Here is a 23,913-nt window from a genome sequence, read left to right as displayed (position 1 = left end):
ATGGAAAAATATTGTATTTTCCGGCGACAAAAATTCAATTTGGATGGTCCGGACTGTTACAGTTGTTATTGGTACAATTTAAGTCAACGGCATGTCGTGAGATCGAAGCGAAACTTTGGGGGTGGAAGTTTGACAGTGTGGGGAGCCATTTCCTATCACAGCAAGCTTCTCATTTGTTCCATTTTCACCCGAATGAACTCCGAAAAGTATCTTCAATTACTGGAGGGCGTTTTGATTGGCCATATTGAGAATAACGCTACCGAGGATGTCGTTTTTTCAGCAGGATTAAAGGGTGTGTCACATCAAATTGCATCACGGAAAAAACGCTGTAGAAATTCGACCAGTAGATCGATCCTTTTGAAAATTTTAGACAGTAAAATAAAAACTATTAAACAACTTTTGGCATTTTCTTTTTATTCATACATCGAGCCCAAGCCCGTATGCTCGCACTTTCCTCTTTACCCCGTCCATAAGGTTCTGTACAACGTCAGGTTGTATTTTTTTTTGAACTGAAATCCATTTTCTCTTGAAGTCCGCCTCCGATTTGACAACTTTTGGGTTCTTCCGGAGGGCCTGCTTCATAATCGCCCAATATTTCTCTATTGGGCGACTCCGGCGCGTTGGGCGGGTTCATTTCCTTTGGCACGAAGGGGATCCCGTTGGCTTCGTACCACTCCAACACGTCCTTTGAATAGTGGCACGAAGCGAGATTCGGCCAGAAGATGGTCGGGCCCTCGTGCTGCTTCAATAGTGGTAGTAAGCGCTTCTGTAGGCACTCCTTAAGGTAAACCTGCCCTTTTACCGTGCCGGTCATCACGAAGGGGGCGCTCCGCTTTCCGCAAGAGCAGATCGCTTGCCACACCATGTACTTTTTGGCAAACTTGGATAGTTTCTGCTTGCGAATCTCCTCCGGAACGCTGAATTTGTCCTCTGCGGAGAAGAACAACAGGCCCGGCAGCTGACGAAAGTCCGCTTTGACGTAGGTTTCGTCGTCCATTACCAGGCAATGCGGCTTCGTCAGCATTTCGGTGTACAGCTTCCGGGCTCGCGTCTTCCCCACCATGTTTTGCCTTTCGTCGCGGTTAGGAGCCTTCTGAACCTTGTATGTACGCAGGCCCTCCCGCTGCTTGGTCCGCTGGACGAATGAACTTGACAAATTCAGCTTATTGGCGACATCCCGGACCGAATTTCACGGATCACGTCTAAACTGCTTAACTACGCGCTTGTGATCTTTTCACTGACGGAGCATCCATTTTTGCCGTTCTTCACCTTCCGGTCGATGGTTAGGTTCTCGAAGTATCGTTTTAGTACTTTGCTGACCGTGAATTGGACGATTCCCAGCATCTTACCGATGTCCCGATGTGACAACTCCGGATTCTCGAAATGAGTGCACAGGATTAATTCACTACGCTCTTTTTCGTTCGACGACATTTTTCCAAATTTACGAAAAATTGACAGTGAAGCATGGCCAACGTGATCTATACACTCTTATCTGATTATAAGCGTAAGCTGAAGATATAATTCCTAAAAATTAAATTTCTACAGCGTTTTTTCCGTGATGCAATTTGATGTGACACACCCTTTATGCATAGATCCACGTTTCCAAGCAATCGAAGGCATTCCGCTTCTCGAAAGACCTGCTGGCAGTCGATTGCAATCCAATAGAGAACCTATGGAGAATCTTGGCTGAGATGGTCTATGCAAACGGATGACAATTTGACAACATTTCCAGTCTCAAGGCAGTAATTCAGGAATGTTGGGCTATAATCAATATGGCAACACTTTAAAAGCGTTCTGACTCGATGCCAAATCGAGTTTTCAAAGTGATCCGAAATGGAGGTGGACATACTAAGTATTAGCTACCGACTGGACTCGAAATTCGCCGCACAAATTATCTTTTATTGAAATTTTATGATGCGGCTAAACGAATGTCCACTCTGATTCCACATATTTGAATTACTTAGAAAACAAAAAGTGAATTAATACTTTTTTTTAGAACGAATTCGATGGAAATAAACAATAATCGTCTTTTATGAGCAAAACTGTACAATAAATTGACTTATTTTTAAAAATATTGAGGAAAAATAGGGTGCGGCAAAACGAATGTCTACCACTGTTTAAACTCGAAGACAGTGTAGCACGTTGCTGCTTGGGTAGGCACCACACGCACAGCGCACTAATCGTATCGAATTCGGAAGTGTTTGCAGGAGAAAAATAACACTGAGAGTGTGTAAGAAAAGAAAAATCGATCTAAGGTAAATACACTGGAGTAGCTTTTTACGCGGGGGATACGTAAACGTATTTACGCGGTTTTTTCAAGTATTTTGGCCACTTGAAAAAACCGTGTAAATATCAAAATCCGTGTAAAAATCTAACAAACAGTGAATTATTAGTTTAAAATGCAACCCATATTCAAACAATTGATTAACTGATTTTTTTTGCATGCTACAATCATGATATCTGTTTCTCCTTATATTTCTCAGTTACCAATCAGTGATACAATGCAAACTTATTTCGTGAAAAGTTATCTCAACTAGCACATAAACTCAGTTTACACTGGAGTCACTTTTCACGCGATTGATACGTGCCGTGTAAAAAACCGCGTAAATTCCGAAATCCGCGTAAATACCTAAAAAGCGACTTCAGTGTATGTCATTTTATTTCATTTGTGATTGAACTTCAAAAATATGTTAGTGCCATTCTGCAAAAAAACAATGGAATTCAATTGTTCAGCGTATTAAAAATGTCGAGTTTCGTTCCGAATAAAGAGGATTGCGGCATTCGCTACTTTTGTTTTGACGTAGGACTACGTCTTTCATTTCTGTACCGGTGTGTAAGCTCAAAGTTTCGAAAACGAGAGAGTGACGCTGGACTGCAAGGTTTTGAACGTTAATACCTCTTTTCCGGCTGAACGGAGTGGTATGATAATCATTTCATTCGAAAGACAAAATGTCCACGATTGTTAAAAATTAACCTGAAATCTTGTTTCAATAGCTTTAAAATTACAGGCTTTAAAAAACAGGTTATTGAAACCGTATATAAACTCGCATACGCTCTGGAAATCCATTCAGTTGATGCGGCGATGTGAGATGAGGACGGTTGCACTCAGACGTCTATGCATTATGGTCTTCTTTTCCAGTTTTATTTCTTTTCTGCAGTTGAACCGAACTGATGGGTATAAAACATGACCTTCCTTTGCTTTCGTTCATTTCTACCTCTACTTTCGCACCGTGAGAAATCGTTTCATTGGGATCAAGCAGAAAGCTGATCCGCAAGTTACCTTTGCAGCGTTTGGTTCGTTGAATTGCCCAGGACTTCAAAACCGACTTGCGCTTCCAAAGTTCCGCGGTTATGGCACTGCAGGAGGCCTATTCGAAGATGCCGATTTGTGTGCTATCCACGCAAAACGCGTCACATAATGCCCAAGGACATCCAGCTGGCCCGTCGTATCCGAGGAGAGCGTGCTATCAACTTAGCATATAATAAACGGCCCTTTTCAGGGACACCAAATTTGATAGATTAGAGTCCAGAAAAGTTTTTGCAGGCCGAACTGAAAGGAGCATTTAGCGAAAATCGTAATATCGATGATAATTCGATACCGATGGGTGTCATTGACTATGGAATCAATAATGAATACGAAATATATGACATATTGTAGTGGATATTTCATCATATCGAAGAAATCACTTTGGTGAAAGCTGCGTTATAAAATTATTTGTGTACGAATGCCGCAATCGATAGTCGATTCTAATTTGCGCTGGGTATTTCCTCGGAGGACTTGGTTCTTCGGTTCGTGTTTTTCAAGGGACTTTAACCCAAAGGTCATTCGTCCCTGTCGAAGGACTTGATTCCTCCTTTGAGCATTATTAATCTTTTTTTGGCAAAACGAAGTGGTATGATAATCACATAATTCGAAAGATAAAATGCAGAAGTTTTCTGCCAATCCCCTTTCAACCTCCAACATCTCTTTCTCCCGTTTGTCTTTTTTTAATTCCATTTCTCCTCTGCGGTCGGATCTAACGGAGCATTTGGCGAAAACCGAGGTATCGATTGCAATTCGATACCGATGGGTGCCATTGACTATGAATTTGATAGTGAAAAACACGGTGTATGGTGTAGTGGATATTTTCGAAGTGGATATTATATAACATATCAAAGAAATCACATTTATGGAAGCAGCGTTATAAAATTATTTGTTTACGAATGCTGCAAACGATCGGATTGGAAAGTTGGAATTGTTGGGAAGGTGGTCTTATTTTTACTGTGTAATTCCGAGGAGCGAATCCATTCCTTCTCAAGGGTTAATAATCCTGCCCCGGATCAACGATGATTCCAATCGTCGGGGCTTGGGGAGTGGGTACTATTTGCGCTGGGTATTTCCGAAGAGGAATCGATTCCCCCTTTGAGTGTTAATAATTCTTTTCCGGCTAAACAAAGTGGTATGATAATCACTTTATTCGAAAAATGAAAAGTGTAAGATTTATATGATTGTTACTTATTTATTGCTAAGTCAACGTTATTCCTACGTCCACCTTGCGGTTAACCCACTTCTAGTTTTCCTTATTCAAACAAAAAGCGGTCGAAGACAACTTTAGGTTGAGGTGCTTATGGTGAATAAGCTGAAGACGAAAAGTGAATCCCATGTATTTCTCTCCCGATACTCGTTGGATCCGATGGCTGTTTTTTAATGTCCACCCGAAACATAATGGCCCGCGCTACCATCGATGCAGCCCATAGCAACGCTGAATGAACTGAGTCCATGTAGGGTTTACTAATCGTGGATTCTGATCGATTCAATAAATGGGATCGTGTGTTATCTTAAATTCATCGTTACGTTGGTAATCTCGGTAATTTACTTCCATAGGACTGGAATATTTTGGACCGTTAAATATAATTTGTTAAATGAACTTCGCCCAACAGATGACGGATCGATGGTTTTGAGCGAGATGGGTGCGAGAGTATTTACCAACAATTGCTAGACGTACCAAATGGTTCCAAGAAGCGAATCCATCGAAGATCGACGTCGCAATCTTAGTTGTAGACAAAGAAAAGCAAAGTGGGTGGGTCAGAAGAGGAATGGTGTCCATCACTAAAGAAGATTGAGTGCTTCATGTGATGATTCAGTCATCCGAAAAATATGTTTCTACCAATGGCGATATCCCCGTCTCCGTCCGGGATATCTTAGGTAGCCGTGATCCTGATCTACTGCTTCATCTATACCCGTCCTCAGAAACGCCGATGTCAACGTTTAATGATGTTTCCTTCGTTGTGTCCCTGTTTCATATCCCTCCTATCCGATCTATAAACTTTTACTTAGTCGCGGCAATACATACACACACTCTTTACAGATACACGGGCCAAAGGTTGTGCAGTCCACTGATCATTCAACAAGAGCCAAAGGTTGTACCGCTCATGACAACTCTACACTAGCTGATGTTTGCGCCGGCTAGTGACCATACTATCCTGGATTCCTCGAGTCGAGAAGATGCACCACGCTAGATATGGGGTACAGACTAGGGGGGCGTTGCTGATTAATGGTCAGCTGCATCCCAATAGGAAGTATCCCGTTTCGGGCACAGGTACAGAGCATTGGAGACAGCAACATCACAATTACGAAAACACTTGTAATACTAACCTCGAGCCAACCGCGAGTAATCGGATACATATTACTAACATAGTTATAAGGCAAACATTGTCGAAATATTGAACTCCCGGCCCCGTCAGGTTGACGCCATATGAGCCTTAATAAAAATATATATTTTGGATTAAAAAAAAATGGCGAAAGGTGGCGGTTTTACAAGTGGAGTATGAGGATAAGTTGGACCAGAATCACAGAATTACGTCGGGTCGGGAATTCAATGAACGCAGCAAACAAACACCAAGGCTATTCCTTGAATAACCTTTTAGCTAACATTGTCTGACTATTGCGTATTATTTCAGTTTAAAGATCCTCTGTCTATAAATGCCTCTAAAACACCCTTTATAAATGTAAGATTTTTGACGTAGGATTTCGGGAACATATCGGGGTACAAATTGAAAATCGAAAATCGAGCACATCGTGAAAATTGTCCAATTTCAAACGCTTATTGCTCAGTCATTCAATGATGGATTGATGAAATTTTTGCGTCAATCGATTTCGGCACTCCATAACAATTTTTTATATTGAATAAAATAATATATGTCATGAAACTAACTATCGAACAATTGAAAAATCTGAACCCCTTTCCTAACGGAAATATCCACTTCTAATTGGTCGTAATTAACGACACATGCGGCGGTTCCCTAACAGAGACATCAAAACCAAGCTGCCTGGGGGATACCGGCATTGCAAACACATGAAAGTAGAAGGAACTTTTGTTCCTACCGAAATGTATTCCCTAACAGAGACATCAAAACCAAGCTGCCTGGGGGAACTCGACATTGCAAATACATCAAAGTACGAAGAGCTTTTGTTCCCACCGAAATATGTTCCCTAACAGAGACATCAAAGCCAAGGTGCCCGAGGGAAATCGGCATTGCAGATATAGTCGGGGGCATTTTTATATTGCTAGTAGGATGAGTGTTACGATTAATTCTAGCAAATTTCATATCAATCACCGATTGTGTATTGTGTAACTAGCACAAGTGTAATTTTAAAATTGTATATGGTAGCAGTTGTGTTGAAAATGACTTGATATATGAAACGAATTATTTCAATTTTCATAAATAAAAATCAAGGCGTGTTCCTGCTCGAGAACGAGTCGTTCGGTTTGAGCTGTCTGTTTTTTTGTGTTCATTTTCACCCAAGGAAAATTCATGCGTCGAGAAAAAAATTGGAAAAGTGAAGAAATATTCGAAAAAGTGATTTCCCATATGCTCTACCTATAGTAATTCGCATTGGGTTGCATAAACACTCAGAAAGTAAAAATTTTAAAACAAAACTACCTTTTCCATTTCAAATATGTTTTCTCTATATAAAAGAAACATATTTACTGATGAGAAAAAATGATAATTGTGTTCGGTATCTTCTATTACATTGGTGAGTTTTTTTCTTTATTTCATCCATACATAACACAGGAGTCATCTCGTCTAGGCTCACAAAGGGCGGTTTTCATCATATCTCATTCCACTTCGGCATCTTCTATCTGATACGCACCATCCAACGACTGTTTACCATACTTCTGTCATCATCACTCGGTATACACTGGTGGAGTGAACAAACAATACCCAACAACCAAACAAAATTGCCCTTTTCAGGGCCACCCAATCATTATCAAAGAGTTTAACGATGTAATTCTTCAAACATATCCGAAATCAACAGATAGCCTAACGGAATCCTACGTCAACTATGCGGTCGTGTCTCGTACACAACCCTCCTGTGACTTTTGTTTCAATTATTTATGTATTACAGTTTTTTAGAACAACAGAAAAATTAGGAGACAATATATTTATTTGAATGATTGAAATTTCGTTTGATACTGATTTTTTTCCCGGAAACTTTTTGATTCGAGCTGTACAGCCCGTTAACTTCAAAATTCGCGATAGTCAGTCAACAACATCATTCATCTGTGAGCCCGTTTCTTCCTAACCGGAAAAACGGCAAAAAAAATATAAGTGGCTACGTTCCCGCGTCAGAAATGCAACGGAAGGAAGGAAAAGTAATAGTTGCGATAATAACCTTGGATAAGTGCCTGATCAACGAATGAATAAATGCATGAATGAATGCCAAACCATTGTTGAAATTATTCACAAATAAGATGCTTCACCCCTCTGCCTACTACATTGGGATGAAAGTTAATGTTTTATTCTTATCATAGTGTTAATAAACCTAATCAAAAAAGGTAATACCAAGATCATCCCAAATTATATTCTTGATGTAACAAATATAAGAATTAATCGGAAGCTTGTTGTCATAGCTTATATATCAACCAAAAAATGTAAAAGTAAAGATTATAAACAGAGAGAAGACAATGATATTCGTTTCAGTTGTAACGACTGTAATAACGGGCATTGTAAAGAGACAAATAACAGAATGACGTGTATTTTTTGGAAGCAGAAGGGACTATTTATATATCAAACTCACGGTACGTGCAGTAATAATTATCATAGTTGAAACACATTCCAGGGAACAAAAGTTCATCAACAAAAGTATACTCTCAGCAAAGAATACGGGGTAACAGGACAAGAAAAACATTTTCAAAGTGTCCAAAAACTAACAATTGAACATAAACTTCAAACAAAAAGTCACTCAGTCAATTTTTGGTAACGTAGAACAAAACAGAACAGTCACATCATTCGTTTGGCTGCTCAAAAAAACACTTACCACCGGCCACCTCCGTGAGGCTGTCAGAGCGATCATTTGCTTTGCTAACTTCAACCGCAGCCAGCACAGCTACGGTCGAAGCGGAACGATTTAATTTTTTCACTACGGTTTCACCTGTATTTTCCTTCCGAGATGCTCCCTCGTTTTGGACTTCAGTGCCTGTTGCTGCTGCTGCTTTTCCAGAATAAGCGTGTGAGTGAACGTGAAAGAAACAGTTTTTTCTTCAATCTACATAACCGTAGCATCAAAAATCTAATATCAATCAGCCGCCAACACGGACAAGAAACCACAAAACAACAGACCGGATTTATCCAAAATGGTAAAACCAACATAAAGCGTTTTGCCTCTAAATAAAAGCGACTAGAAAAAATGTCAATCAAATTACAATCAGCCACCCCGAAGAGAAAAGCGACAAAATATACTGGAATGGCAAGGAAACTGTACCTCATGAAAAGCGTGGGCATACTTACAATCGATGTGTCCTGTGGGGAGGCTCCCATCGGCATCGCTGTTGGAAACACAATCCAATATGTTGAGCAAGGTTTTCGTAAGTCTCAGCAAATCACTGAAGCTGTAGAATCCGAAGTAAATGAGATCCCGCGCAAGTTTCACCACCTCGAAAGTGAGCTTGTTCTGATCTTGATCGGCAAACCACATTTTCGAAACCACATGATTGCAGAGATAATCCTCCACGAAAGCGATCGTCTTGTTGAACCGAGCCCGAACAGCTTCCTTGTTGCTGTCGACCTGTTTCTCGATGTCATAGCTGTGAAGAGGAGCATTGGTTTAAATTATTGCACTGAATCATTGGTTCGTTGAACATACTCATTGATGGACATCACGGTTGGAATCTCCGACCAGAGTCTGGCGTATTTCACCGGTGTTACGGGCTCTTGCGGATCCCGATCGACGTGTAGATGCAACATCAACCGACAGAACGATGCTCTCAGATCGTAGGGTACAGTTTTATCGGACATACAGCGTAGAATCAGATCAATGTCCAGATGGGGCGACAGATTGTTGAGTGCCAAATACTGACGGTTGAGACACATGTTGGAGAAGAGATTCAACTGATGCCTGTAGTAGTCAAGTATAGCGATATCATTGGTTCGGCCAATTTTTAGTCCCTGCGCTAATCGACTCATAGATTTTGATTGCTGAAAAAACGAACATTTGTTATTACTCGAGAAATTATAATGAAAATAGTACTCACCGTACGATTTTGCCACATCAACACAACCTCGTAACGTTTCTTTTCATTCAGCTTTTTCGGTTGACCATTCTTCTCACTTTCCAGTTCCATCCCTTCGTTAGACTCATCTACCTCTCGAATTTCCGTAAACTGATGATTACCGCGTTCCAGTTCACTCACATAACTCAAACGGTCATCATCAACTTCTCGCAAGTCGGTTTCGATCAAAATATCGGCATTCTTTGCGCTGAGCACACTCTTGCAGATCAACTCCTGCGTTACGGCGATGGCTTTCTTGTTGGAAACGCAAAGATCCGAAAGATAGTCCAAGAAGCGAGACTGCCAGCTGTTCATATTTTTTCGAACCAAACCCACAAACGTTTCGATCTCCGCCGCCGTGATGTGTTTCTCCAGCAGCTTACGATTGTTGTGCAGCAAAGCGGTGATCGTATCCTCCGCGAGAATATCATAACCAATTTGTTTCTGCATCAGTCCAAAATGCTTCGCAATGTATTCCTGGTTCTTTCGGTAGTCCTGCTGACTCAGTTTCAATATCCGGTAGCATAGTCGGAAGATGTTTTTATACGGCATGTTCTTGGGATCGCCCAGTTCGTCGATCTTCAGAAAAGGGCCTTCGCTGTTCTTCGTTTCTTGAAATGGCCCTTGGAGGATCTTGAACAGTTGCTTGAGAATATATTGCTCCCGAAGAAGCTTCTGACGGTCTCGATTAGGGTTGTTGATTGTGAGATCAAGTGCTTCGCTCTTGTTCTGTTCGTTCTCTTGGCCGGCTATAAAGAACACTATGTCCTGTAGCAATGCTATCAACGATCGTCGCTCGTTCGGTGATATAGTACCGCTCTCCAGCTTAGTGCTCATGGCTTGAAGCAACTTGCAAGCGTCATTGGCAAAATCCAAATCACGCACCTCAACAGGCGACACAGGAATCAACTGGAAAGCCTCTTTGTCTTCCTTGATGGCTGAGCATCCAACCTTCGACATCACCGGTTTATCCTCATCGATATCTATGGGCGATGAAGTGGCATGAACCCACGTGTTGGAACACAGGTGTCGCATTCGAACGTAGCTATTCTGTGGTACGAGACCTTCCGGACGCGTAATGGTTGTCGAATCCAACTCAAACACCGAAGCGATGTCGGTCGAGTGGGGCACTGAGACCAACCGGAAGGAATCACCAGGTGGATGACTAGAATTGCTCGATTTCTCCGTACGTGATATGTCATCATCAATTTCTGCTGCCAGATAATAACCGGTGGCTAGATGCTTGAATCGAAACAATGAATTCCAATGGCCAGCGCCTCCTCGACATGAATCGTGCTGAACCACTTCTATCTCCCAAAGCGCTTTACTGCTCGTGGCAGCTGTGGCACTTGTTCTCCCCGTAGTCCGCAGAAAAACATGCTGCTGCTTCTTGTACTCGTCCATCGTTAGGAACTTCTCCTGTTCGGCATGAAACAAGCGCACGACATCTCCTCCCTTCAGCACATCCTCTTGATTCTCGCGATGTTCCATGAACAGTGTGATCTTCCACGACGAGGACGAGTTCAGTACGTTAACTTCCTTACTACCCGGGTTGTCTGGCAGCTCATAGTTGGCCGCCACGTGAAGGTTCTGGCGGTTTGCATTAACCGGCTTCATGATGACTTTGTCGTTCACAACTACGTTATCTCCTGCCGAACGTAGTTTGTAGAAAGGCATGATGTAGAACCACGATCCTTCATTCCCATTGGCGTCCAGATACACCCGCATGGCGTTCTTCTCCAGCAGTGCCGGCAGACGGATGTTGACGGTCACATATTTGTTCGATTTGAGATGGAGCAGTTGAACAACACTACCGTACTGGACGACCGTGCCGAGTAGTTTTTTGTTCTCCGATTCGTTCTGCTTTTTCTCGATCTCTGCGGCGTGCTAAATGAATGAGAGAAAATTGAAATAAATGAAGGCATTATACGATTTAGAGAAATTAGATGACTATCAGTAATGTGCGTTCGAATGCTGTTTTTTTTGGCAATTACCACGCGTTACATGAGAACTTCAGTCAAGATCAGCAGAACAGGAGATAACACCTTACCGTTATAGGTTACTCTTACAAGGTTACAACGTCACTCTCATTGACAAATCGTCACTTAATAATGAACTTACTGTGCTCTCTTCATGTTAGATGAAGAAAATAATTCTTCATCTTCGAGCACATTCCTTTCGCTTCACGTTAATTCGTTTCATTCTTCACACAAGAGCGGAATCAGCTTCCAGTAGGATCAGCTTTGAGAACCTTCGGGACAATCCTATATGGTCTTTATTCAATGTCATCCAAAGGTGTTAATGCAAGGTTTACATGAGTAATACAGAGTATTCTGGACATCCACAAACGAGAGTTCTGTGCATTGAGAAACATTAGATGCTGGAGAAGAGCTTACCTTGGTTTGGAACCAAAAATTCTAACTCTAAAACTACAATACCTACAAAATTCTGGTCAAAAGATGAAATGTATAAAATTGTGGGGGGGTGGCTGCCATACAAATAAAACACAAATTTCTGCATTACTCGAGAATTCAAGAATCAAGCAAATAACACCAAATTAGGCATATGTGGGTTTTAGGGTGCAATAAATGTTTCAACGGTGGTTAGATACTCCACCCCCCTCTCTAAGGGGAGGGAGGCTTTATCATACAAATGAAACACAAATGTCTTCATTACTCGAGAATTAATCAAGCAAATGAAACCAAATTATGCAATAGGTGTTTCTAATAAATGTTTCTATGGTGGCTAGACACTCCACCCCTCTCTCTAAGGGGGGGCTACCATATAAATTAAACACAAATTTCTGCATTACTCAGAAATTAATCAACCAAATGAAACCAAATTTGGCCTGTGAAGATTTTAGGGTGCATTAAATGATTCTTTGGTGGCTAGATACTGTTTCCCCCTCTCAAAAAAAAAATCCATTTTGGACGGAACGAAGTTTGCCTGGTATGCTAATTGTAATATAAATATTTTGGAAATTAAAATACATTTTTCCCAAAAACATGTGTTTTTTAAATTCTAAAAAAAAAGATTATATAAATAGCTCTAACAATTTCCAACAACCCATAAATCGGAAGATGGGCAACTTTACAGGGAAGATTTATTTTGGCAACACCTTTTTCATGTTTTCTTCGAAAAATTACTATATAAATTTACTTAAAAATTACTGTATAAATTATCACGATTCACATGTTCAAGAACATGTCAAACGCGAGAATTTACACCAAAAAAAACGAATAAAACATAATTTTTCAGAAATCTTCATACAAAAATACCTTATATTACCTTATATACTATTAAAGATAAAAAGTTGACGTCTCTGACAAAAGAAGAAAGTGAATTTTAATAAGAACTGTCGAATACACTATATCACTATCTTGACTTTAAATAAAATTAGGATTAGCTGTAATTTTTTCAAAGAAAACATGAAAAAGTTGTTGTTAGAAAAACTTTTTCTCTGTAAAAGTGCCAATCTTCCGAGGTATGGACATACAAAAGATCGCAGTGGTACAATGCTCCTAAAGAAGAAGAAAAGAGCTACTCACATCACACAATAATTTTTAGATATTTTTTTTTTGAATATTTAAAAGAAAATTTGAATAATTAACTTTGAATAATTAGGAAAAAAATTGGCCTTTTCCAAAAAGTAATCTAATTCTATTTTGAATATAAAAAGTATGCAAAGTTGCTTAAACGACCCATGTGTTTACACACACAACGTTTCACTGTTGTCTGAGATGGTGCTGCCAACTCCTAAGACGAGTTGGCATGAAATCGTCATGATATTGTTCATTTGGATTTCCGCCAAACGGTTATTAAAATGTATTACCTTGGCATCATGAGGCGCTTGAAAGAGAAGATTCGTCACGGACGGCGTGATTTTTGGAAGGATAACACTTGAATTTTGCACTACGACAATGCATCAGTTCATCGATCGACGACTGTGAACGAATTTTTGACCAAAAATGGCACGAATGTGATTGAACAAGCACCTTACTCGCCGGTTATAGCCCCGTGTGACTTTTTTTCTATTTCCGAAACTCGAATTACGGCTTTAAGGGACCAGTTTTGATAGCGCTGGAAACATAAAAAACGATTTCGCTGCGTGAACCGAATGCAGATCCTGAATACATCTATAAAAAGTGTTTATATGACTGAATTGTTCGTTGGAACGTTTTTGGAATGCATGAGATGCTGCTTCAGTTCGCAACCCGTTTTCTTCATCATTGAATGTTGTACTCTTCCTCAAAAAAAAAATGGTTCATTAGTTCGTGATTTGTTCAGACAGACGTTTTTGAAGTTCCTGCTGGATATGAGTATAATATGGCATTGTGCAGTGAATATTTGTGGAATAACATCGGGAAACCAGAATAAAAGTGATATTTTTGAGTATCATTTCTACTTCCTCATCTTCATAGAAACATAAAACATTTTGGTTCAAAATATCATGAAACCGTTAGCATTTTCTATTTCAGTATTTTGTCCATATACATATTCAAAATCACGGAGAACAACTACGAAGGAGGTCTAGAACACCCTGCAAGTACCCTGTAAATAATAAGCCTTCGTAGCCACATTGGTTTCGCCTTTGCTCACGATCGTGAGTTTAAAACTCAGGGCCCTCATTTGACCATCTTCGTCTGAAATCATAGAATAACTACTTCCACGCAACAATCATCAATGATGGAGATCGATTCACGTTCATAGTCCTGGCCTCTCTCCATCCACATACGGTCTGCTACCTGCAACAAAAACCATTGGGCTATTTGTGCTATTAATAACACAAGAATAATTATATCAACTGCGCAGACAGTTATCGACTACTTTGAGAATCTCTGTTCTAGACGATGGTGAATTCGCCAGTAACGGTGTATTTTTATTTTGAGGATTTTGTGTTTGTTGTAGAAGAATGTTCAACAAATGTTCTGTTCGATTTTTTGTGAACGCCCTGTATACTGGAATTTATGTTGATACTCCCTAAAAACTTCTGATCAACATCAAAACTCTCCAACACAATAGCTTCCATTAAACGATCTTTGGTCAGTAACATCAGCGCTTCACTGTGCCAATCATCAATTTCGAAAGTTAATTGAACGATGCACATCTATTTCAGTAATACTTATGGATCATTGCATGGACATTTTCTCGATTCTTATTCCCTTTTTCTCAGAGACACAATTTTCCCACATCGTAAACAATGCATAACGCGTTCAAAAATACTTTTTATGTATTATAGTGACTTTCAACACTTTTTGGCTAGTTCGTCACTTTTACTTTTCTATTTTGGAAGAATATCTAGAATTGTGAGAATTGAGTGAGAAATTGAACTCGTGGCCTTTAGCGTGAGAGGTATGGATGTTACCACTACGCCAGATCGCCTCCTCTCAAAGATATTTATTGTATAAACAGAAAATACATCTGCATCTGCGGTGCTTGTGCGGTCCATTTTAAATTCACTAAACCACAGATAAACTGTTGTTCTCGAAGGATCAGAAGTGGAATAACATTTCGTCAACCACTGCATTGATTATTCAGGATTTATCACCATCAAAAAACAATGTTTGATCAAAATACGATGTTCCTTTTTTCTATTCTTCTATATTTTCTATTCTATATATTTTCTATACGAATGCTCAGGTAGTGACACTTGAACAACAGTAGTTTGTGAACAAATAAACGAAATATAAGCTAGTGACAGATGAGCCTCTCGAAATGAATCTTGGTAATTTTTTTTTCGTCATCTATTGAAAACCCCCGGGACTTTTCAGCGCATGTAGTATATCCAAAAGTCAGAAAAAAAGTGAAAAAGGGGTGAACTTAATTTTTCGGACCATCGGTTAACTTTGAAAAATCATAACCTAAAAACGAAAAAAACACCTCTCTGAATTTTGGATATGTAATATAAATGTAATATAAAACCAGCTTTCAAGGGAAAATATAAAAAATAGACTGGTCCCGAGACCATGTAAACTATAAAAAACAAATACAATCAATATTTACGATAACAGAATCCATTTTTTTTAGCAAATGTAATATTTTCTCAAAGAAGACTCATTCATTGCCTTCGAACTACTGGACCGATTCAAATAAACGACATATCAAAATATGTCGTTTATTTGAATCGGTCCAGTAGTTCGAATGTTACGAATTATTGATAAAAGTCCACCCTAAAATGTAAATGGTCACCCTAACGAAAAAATTTAAAAAATACGTGTCTAATGTTTTGCGATAAAGAACAAAATCAAAAATTGTGAGCAACGTTTGGATCCTTGAACAAAGGTAACTTTTTCAGGAAAAAAATGCGATCTACTTCGCGTATTTGGGAATCATTGGGTTTCTTTGTAAAAGGTATTTTCTCAAAGGTCAAGTTTCCGTTTGGGAAATTAGACGCACACAAACGGCAAAACGTGTAGGGGAACCGCGGGTAATACGGACAGTGGGGGTAATATGGATAGGTGAGTGATTTGTATAGTTACCTTTTGAATTTCAGATTTCTGTTAACGAGAACACCTTCTACATAGATACTATTCTATAAAATTTAAGCCACCCTATGGCAATTAATACTGATCAAAAGTGAAAAAAGGAAACAAAAACCGAAAATCATACATGATTCCGCGTGTGGATGTAATTTTAGCTGCTTCGATATTATGCATATTGAGTGGTTTAATATCAAAATTCAATTCGCTGGTGGTTGTATTTAAGTTTGTGAGTTAACAGAGAAGCAATATTAGGTTTGTACGGAAAAGTATATTCATTTTTGAGTAGAAAATTTTAATTATTGAAATAATTGTACTGGTGGGGAAAAACTAACAGTTGCCAGTGGGAGTGAGATGGACTGTGAAAAGTTTGTTTAATCTATTCCTAAGGAAAGCCCTGCGTCTATAAACGGAAATCAAATCGCCAAATGTGGACTGCTTAGAAGCTGACTGGAACCAACATCAAAATAGTTGATCGTCTGTCCGTTTATACTGCTAAAAAGCACGATATCACTTCTAGATGGATTAATTCAATTTTTCCATCATTTAACGGACATTCGTGATGAATTCAGACCTTTGTTGAATAAAATTATTCCTCTCGTGATCGATAAACCTCCACGCTTCATATATTACAAACCTGTCCATATTTCCCCCACCATATGTCCATATTACCCACATCGAAAAACATGTACTTTTCGGTCTGTTTTAATTTCAGTAAAAAACATTGAAAAACTGTTTGTTGTACAATACGAGGGTCGTTCAAAAAATAAATTCCAGTGCCTCAGAAATCGCGGAAAAATAAAGTTAGGACAAAAAACAAGGTGGTTTTCGTAATCTACGTTTTATTTTCTATTTTTCTACATAATCACCGTAACGCTCGAGGCATTTTTCATAGCATGAGCATGAGTTTTTCTATTCCGAACGCGAAGTGCGTAGCGTCCAACTTTTTGAAGTACGATGTAACTGCGTCAGGAATTTCTTCAGTGTTATCGAATCGTTGACCGCCGAACGACTGTTTCTTCACCGTACTATTGTGAAGTTTTGAATCGATAAGGAACCGCGATTAAGAACAAAAGGCCAGGTTTTTTGACGAAAGGAGTGTTCCTCATCCACGATGATGCGCGGCCCCATTCTGCTCGCGTAACTCAAGAGCAATTGAAAAAATTCAAATGGACTGTGTTCGAGCATCCTCCTTACTCCCCAGACCTCGCCCCTAGCGACTATCACTTATTCCCGGTGATGAAACAGGCGTTCGGCGGTCAACGATTCGATAACACTGAAGAAATTCGTGACGCAGTTACATCGTACTTCAAAAAGTTGGACGCTACGCACTTCGTGCTCGGGATAGAAAAACTCGTGCCACGCTATGAAAAAGCCTCGAACGTTACGGCGATTATGTAGAAAAATAGAAAATAAAAAGTAGATTACGAAAATCTTCTTGTTTTTTGTCCTAACTTTATTTTTCCGCGATTTCTGAGGCACTGAACCTTTTTTTTTGAACGACCCTCGTATTTGGCCAATTAGGTAGAAAAACAGTATATTGAATTGCAAGAAACTGCATCAAAGTTTTGGGAAACATGAGTTTCCAAAGATATAATTGAAGTTTTTCTTAACACGTCCGTTTTACCCCTATCTCCCCTATAAACTTTCAATTGAACTGATAGTGAAAGTCTGCCATTCACTTTTTGAAGATAATTTCATTCAAATGTTAGTGACGACTTCGCCGGAGGTGGTCCATTGGTAAGGTCTACTTTATGCCACTTTTGCAAGCATTTCGGCTGATATCTCATCAATGAACGAAGTAATATTGTTTTTCAAGGCATCGATCCTTGTGGGTTTATTCGCAGAGACGAGAGATTTCATGTAACCCCACACAAAGTAGTCTAGAAGTGTGAAATCTACGTCTCACTGACAAAATATTAACCAGATCAAACGTCTCAATTTGAGACAAACAACCGTAAGTATCCATCGATAGTTGGCTCTATTGTGATTTAACGTGGCAGCAATCTTCATTTCTAAAAAAATGCGGGCCAATGATTTAAACGGTTCATAAACTGAACCAAACAGCGTATTTTTCTGAATCGCGGTCGGTTCTTCTAATGCTTGTGGCCACTCATTATCCCAAGTGTAAAATTTGTTGACGTATTCATTCAACCAGAAATGAAGTAAGAATCGGTGTTGATCAAAGCTTGCAAAACAAATTTTTCACAGAACACGAATTTTGATAATGAAATTCAATGATTTTTTAACATTGCTCGTGATGAAATAGCTATTCAAACTGAGCAGTTTTTACTTTGATTCATTTCATTCCTAAAATGGTTCTGTAGAATCTTTTACTAGAGAGGTATTTTAAATCGAATGAAAAACAACCGTTTCATTCTTGATTACAAATATTTTATGGAAAAATGATCACACAGAAAACCGATAGCCTGTTTTAGAAACTTGAAGAAAATATATACAAGGGCTAACTATACTAAACCAGAAGAAATTTGTTGTAGTGTTTTAGGAAATTAAAGCAAGTATATATGGTTTCAGGTAAATATTCAGCCTGATGTATCCTCAAAACCTCTGCAAAATTTCATATTGAGAATATTCGTTTTTTTTCCTCCGATTGATTAATGTTTGAGAAAAATGAAAAAAGTTTGTGTACGATATTCAAAAACAGATTTAACTTGAAGCCTTAAATATTTTATCTTCATACGTTATTTTTTATCAAAATTATCGCGTTTCAAATATCTCACAGAAATATTGATAGTGCACTTTGCTGAGAGATTTTCCAAGAGTTGCACTTGCTGAACAAGTTGTATTTGACGATCGTTGCTGCCATTTTACTTATAATATATCGTTATTTCGTTAGTTGAATATATTTCCTTTGATCAGAAATCTGGCTAGTGTTGAGCGTTTTATGTGATAAATTTGAGGAAGTTTATGTTAATTTGAAGCACATTTCTGGAAAGTATACTACCATCTGCACTATAAAGTGACCACTGGCAGAGAAATCTTTTTGACTTTCGGTTGATATCATTGTAGGATTCATTTACTCATTTAATTTTCACGAAATGTACCGAATATTCTCTTTGTTGACTTTTATTCTTCACACACTGTAATTACCCAACAAAAAAAACAACAAAATGAATGGTAAGAAGTGGTAAGAATTTTCACAAAAAAGTGAAGAAAACTACAAGTATTGAATCGTACTGATAGAGTTTCATGTAAATACTGCACATTATTATAAAAACAGAAACAATAACTAAGTCTACTTACATGCAGACGTTTCAGCAAGCTGGTGTCCGTATTGGTTGTTGCGCTCTGCTTGGCCGCCTTCCAGAATTGCTTCTGGGCCGAGTAGCGATTCATGGGACATATTTTTATCAGACAATCGCGGAATTTCTCCGGTGGGTCGTTCAGATCGCCCGCTCCAGGACATACAACCACTCGATCATCCACCAATCTAGAAATACACATAATTGAACTGTCTGTAATGGTAAACAATGCAGCACAACGTACCCTAAAGTGCTGAGGAATCCAGAGATGCTTCCCTCTGAGTATAGGGAAACAATGTCCCCCAAGTGGAGGAAGCTCACCGATCCCATCGTGCTGTCGTTCATTTTCACTTGGTGGTTTTTTTTCCTTCTAAAATCGAACAAGCGAACAATAACCCTAACCTAGATCACAACATCGAGTCCCGCTTTGGGTGAAGGGGGAGCCACTAAGTACACTCAATATTTCATAAGCAGCGACCGTTCACTGTGCGCTGTTTTGTGCCTTCCTCCGATAAATATCCGCACATTCGCTTCTTGGCACGAGTTTCACATCAGTGGCAGCCAAACAGCATCTTCAAGTGACGAAGGAGAGTTGATCTGGAATGCGATAGAGAGAGTGGGAGAACTTTGGTTAGCTGTGCAACAAATTGGTTGGCGTTCATTCGCAATGCCAGAAAAAAGTCAAAATTAATTTGATACTGTAAATGACGGATCAGCAAATGTTGAAATCAAGCCAGATTTTATATTGCATTGAAATGGAACTTTTTTTTTCACTCTGTTGGATGCAGAAACGGTAAACACAAACAAATCGAAGAACCAATAAGAAATCCTGAAGCAATTCTTGAACTCAGTTTCCAGAGTGAAGTTCATAAGCACTAGCCCTATCATAACAATTTCAATAGAATGTTGTGAAAGTTCAAACAACAAACTCTGCATCACCAACACAGATACAATCATGAAAACAGAATAAGTTTGGTGTACAGAGCTTTTCCGTTCAAAACAAAATTACAACTGGAATTATGTTCATCGTTTAATGAAGAAATTCGTTCAATTATTAACATGCATCACTTGAGCTGTGCCCCAATCGTTGGAAATTGTTATGTTTTCCATCGAACCGTACAAGATTGGGGCGATGTTGGACTTAAAATAATTCATAGGCAACCTTTTATCCTTCGGCGAAACATATAGCGATTCTCGATTCGTTTTTCCAAAATCCCATAGGATCATATCCATATCCTTTTCTTAGAATTATAATAATCAACAACAGGTATTAGAGAGCGAGACGACTGGAGAACATACACCCTCTCTTCCAAAATAAACCAGAATGGATTGGGGAAATACTCAAAAAGTTAAATAATTTTCCCAAGAATCATTTTATTTATTCGGAATTTTGTTGCTGCTCGGTTGACTGTTGTTGGTTGGGATGTTGTTCAGACTGACAGTTTCAATCCGTCGATTGGTGGAAACCACCGTTTATTCATAGTCAAATGAAGGTAATTTTACAAATAGCGTCAACAGACTCATTTTTAGACACCAATTCCGATTAAAAAAATATGACCAAATACCTAGAGACTACATAGAGGAGATAAAAATATCATTTACACACACGCCTCCTGTGAGAATCGAACTCACGACCGCTGGTTTACAAGACCAGCGCTCTGCCTACTGAGCCAAGAAGGCTACGTATCAAAGATCTGCAAAACTTCCATAATTTTGATCTATAAGAAAGGCAGCAATAAACTGTTTGGAATTTTGGAGCCAGGGTTTTTCTCAAGCAGTAGTAACACGTTGAGCAAAAACAGAGAGATTTAGAGACCGACACTGGCCATTTTAAGGAGAGCCTTGACCGCTGGAACTGGCAGCTACAAAGTAAGAAAAAATAAATACAGCGCGGACTCCATTATGTACAGTCTCCGATTTATTTCCACTGTATGTAATCAAATCCTGTATTTATTCGAGTCAAAAAATATTTTTTTTCATTTGTTTTTCATACATATTTTTTCGTTTTTTGAATATAAAAGAAAAATTTATTTTTGGTTCATCCCCTTAAAGTCATAAAATACTTTTCTAATATAATAAATCCGAATTCTTTCAGAAGGTGATAGAGGATCATATTTAATAAAAAATTATAGGATGTTGTGTCCAAGATACGACCGCATTGTTGACGTAGAACTATGCTGTTATTTTATATAAGTCGCTTGTTTATACCTTCGGATATAATTCTATAATGCTGCGAAATTTTAGAAACAACTGATTAGTAGAATAATCTTTGAAATAGTTCTAGGCATCGTTCGTACAACGTAAACCAAGCGCCAAACAAGCGTTCGCCATAGCATGCATACAGAGCCATACATTGGTGGCTTGAAACTACTAGGAATATAAATACTTCTCATCCTTTTGCGCTATTTTCAAAAGAAACGCTTCTGTTAATATTACTGGCCTCGAAAAAAGTTTCATTACTTTCTCACGCTCGAGAGAAGCGCAGCTGTCACACTTAGTGGAGGAAGTTTTGCTACTAGCAAGCGAAACCTAATCACATACAAAATTCTAGAACGACATCTACTTTCTTGATGATTAAACAAGCGAAATAAACTCTTTTTGTTAATAACAACCTTGAAAACAGTAGCAATGCTTCATTATGATCAATATTATCACAAATGCAATCCTAGTTGAAGGCAGTTTTGCGACTAGCACGCGAACCCAAATAACTTATAACATTCCAGTAAGACATTGAAGATGCTTGATATTCCCCAAATAATTTTTTGGCGCACAACCTTTACGCTTGCTTCGCCATAACGTCAGTTTAATGCATTGATGCATTCTCAAAGGCACCAACGAAGCCCTTATGATGACGGAAAACAAACAATGTTAACTGCTTGGAAAAAGACTGAATTATGCCACACAGCTTGTACTCTGATGTAACACCCATCGATGTGTATTCGCTGATGAGTTTATCAAGAGTGACCGCCTTCACCACCAGCGGGGGGAGCTTGATTTTGGTTGCTGCCTAGGTAACGACCTTTACATTTTCGACCGACGCGCCGAAATCGCCTACTTCGATGTTGTTCGATGTTTGTTCGGTGTCGCACTCGCGAAGGCTCGGTTCAGTGCGAGCGCTTTTCACTGCACCAACATCGCGTGCATCATTAGACGACGTTTGCCCCGAAATTTTATTGCTCCTGGCAATGCGTTCGTTTTTTGCAGGGCTCGAGCCTGTCTACCTCTTCTGGCTCATCACACACTACGCGAAGCGTCCAATTTATGACGCGGAAAGAAAAGCACACAATACAAAAAACGCGAATAACGAACAGAAAAACCAAATGACGATATCCAAGTTGGATCACCACTGGTGGGGTCCAATCTTAGATCGAAGTGCAGCGAAAGCAAAGTGAACTGGATTGCTCAACAGTCCGATGCCGAATGAAAGCTTGCCTCAGCGAGATCCACTGTTTATACTCTAGGCAAGTATTCCCCTTCATTCTTCTACTTTTCCTTTGTTCACGGAGACTTTAAATGCTACGATTTCCCCTCCGTTGGTCGTCGATAAGTTGCTCGTTATTGATAGCTCTGTTCGGGAAAGCACACAAATGGACAGAACAAATGTATGGGAAATGGAAACGCTTAAAGTTTTCATGAATTTTAACCATTTACAAACCAGGGGATTCTAATATAAAGTATATTAAACAAATCTTACGGAATTTCCGATTCGTTTAGTATGTAAATCACCAAAATCCGTTCGCGGCAAACATAGTTATTAACGTTAACTTTATTTCATAAAAACGTGACCTGTTTTTTGATTTGGCACCCTTAATGAAAGACGTAGTTCTACGTCAAAAAATCCTGCGTTTCCACAATGACAGAGTTTGTGTTTCATTATTTGTTGAAAATCATGAGAATAACATGAACATAAGACATAACAAAAATCGTTCCAAAGCGACGATTTATCGTCGTTTGGTACTAGAAGGATTGAGTAACCTTTTTATTTTTATCCCATTTGTTTATTTCAAGCTCATTAGCTTAATAATAGAACCGAATTTATATTCGTGTACATGTCACATGTTTATCATATCTATAATTAGCTCATTCCACAGTTGCCGTTTTTCGGCGTAAGAGTATTCCTTCTGATCTTCCATTATCCAGTTAGACCACCGGACAGCGGAGACAGTTGATTGATCATTGTTGAGTTATTTATAGAACAGCAGCCCGATGTGTCTGGCAGAGCAGAGCAGTTGTATGGATGAATCGATCTTATTTCGACCGTGGATCGCTGATGATTGTTGCGTGGACGTAGTTATTCTGTAACAACACAAAGATGGTCAGTGAGGGCCCTGAGCTTTGAACTCACTATCGATCGCTTACTAAGCGAACGCACAACCAATGTGGCTGCTGAGACCCCCACAAGTAACATTTATATAGTGAAAAATTTCAAAGTTAGTGGTTTTTAAGGTATTATCCCTAATTGGATTCTGTTTTAATTCACTGGATACAATACGGTCTTGCCCATAATGTAAAAACAGCTTTACATGTAGAATGTTTACAGGTAAAGACGATTTAACATTAAAGGTTTATAGATTATAGGTATAGGTTTATATACAAATGCTTTTAATGTGTATGAGTATATATGATTGGTCCGATCAG

General features: G+C 39.0%; 1 protein-coding gene and 1 non-coding gene across 24 annotated transcripts in view; both read right to left on the bottom strand.

The window, feature by feature from the left end:
• LOC129771037 (inositol 1,4,5-trisphosphate receptor) overlaps nucleotides 1-23,913 on the bottom strand; it is a 117,375-nt gene that overhangs the window by 40,001 nt on the left and 53,461 nt on the right. For 21 of the 23 annotated variants that reach the window (XM_055774293.1, XM_055774299.1, XM_055774284.1 and 18 more), the window contains 6 exons: nucleotides 19,520-19,872; nucleotides 19,277-19,463; nucleotides 9,516-11,420; nucleotides 9,128-9,459; nucleotides 8,773-9,068; nucleotides 8,303-8,473 (listed from right to left, as the gene is read on the bottom strand). In XM_055774293.1, coding sequence (XP_055630268.1) covers nucleotides 8,303-8,473; nucleotides 8,773-9,068; nucleotides 9,128-9,459; nucleotides 9,516-11,420; nucleotides 19,277-19,463; nucleotides 19,520-19,620 — 2,992 coding nt within the window. In that variant the 5' untranslated portion in view covers nucleotides 19,621-19,872. The remainder of the gene's footprint in view (nucleotides 1-8,302; nucleotides 8,474-8,772; nucleotides 9,069-9,127; nucleotides 9,460-9,515; nucleotides 11,421-19,276; nucleotides 19,464-19,519; nucleotides 19,873-23,913) is intronic. The other 2 variants (XM_055774307.1, XM_055774308.1) reach the window with 1 other exon arrangement.
• Nucleotides 20,883-20,955, bottom strand: Trnat-ugu (transfer RNA threonine (anticodon UGU)). The gene has a single exon. It is a non-coding gene; the product is annotated as a tRNA-Thr (tRNA).

The sequence above is a fragment of the Toxorhynchites rutilus genome, chromosome 2 (assembly GCF_029784135.1).
Source record: "Toxorhynchites rutilus septentrionalis strain SRP chromosome 2, ASM2978413v1, whole genome shotgun sequence".
Taxonomy (NCBI): Eukaryota; Metazoa; Arthropoda; class Insecta; order Diptera; family Culicidae; genus Toxorhynchites; species Toxorhynchites rutilus.
The sequence above is the reverse complement of the archived record's forward strand: the minus strand, read 5'-3'. Positions and strand labels throughout refer to the sequence as shown.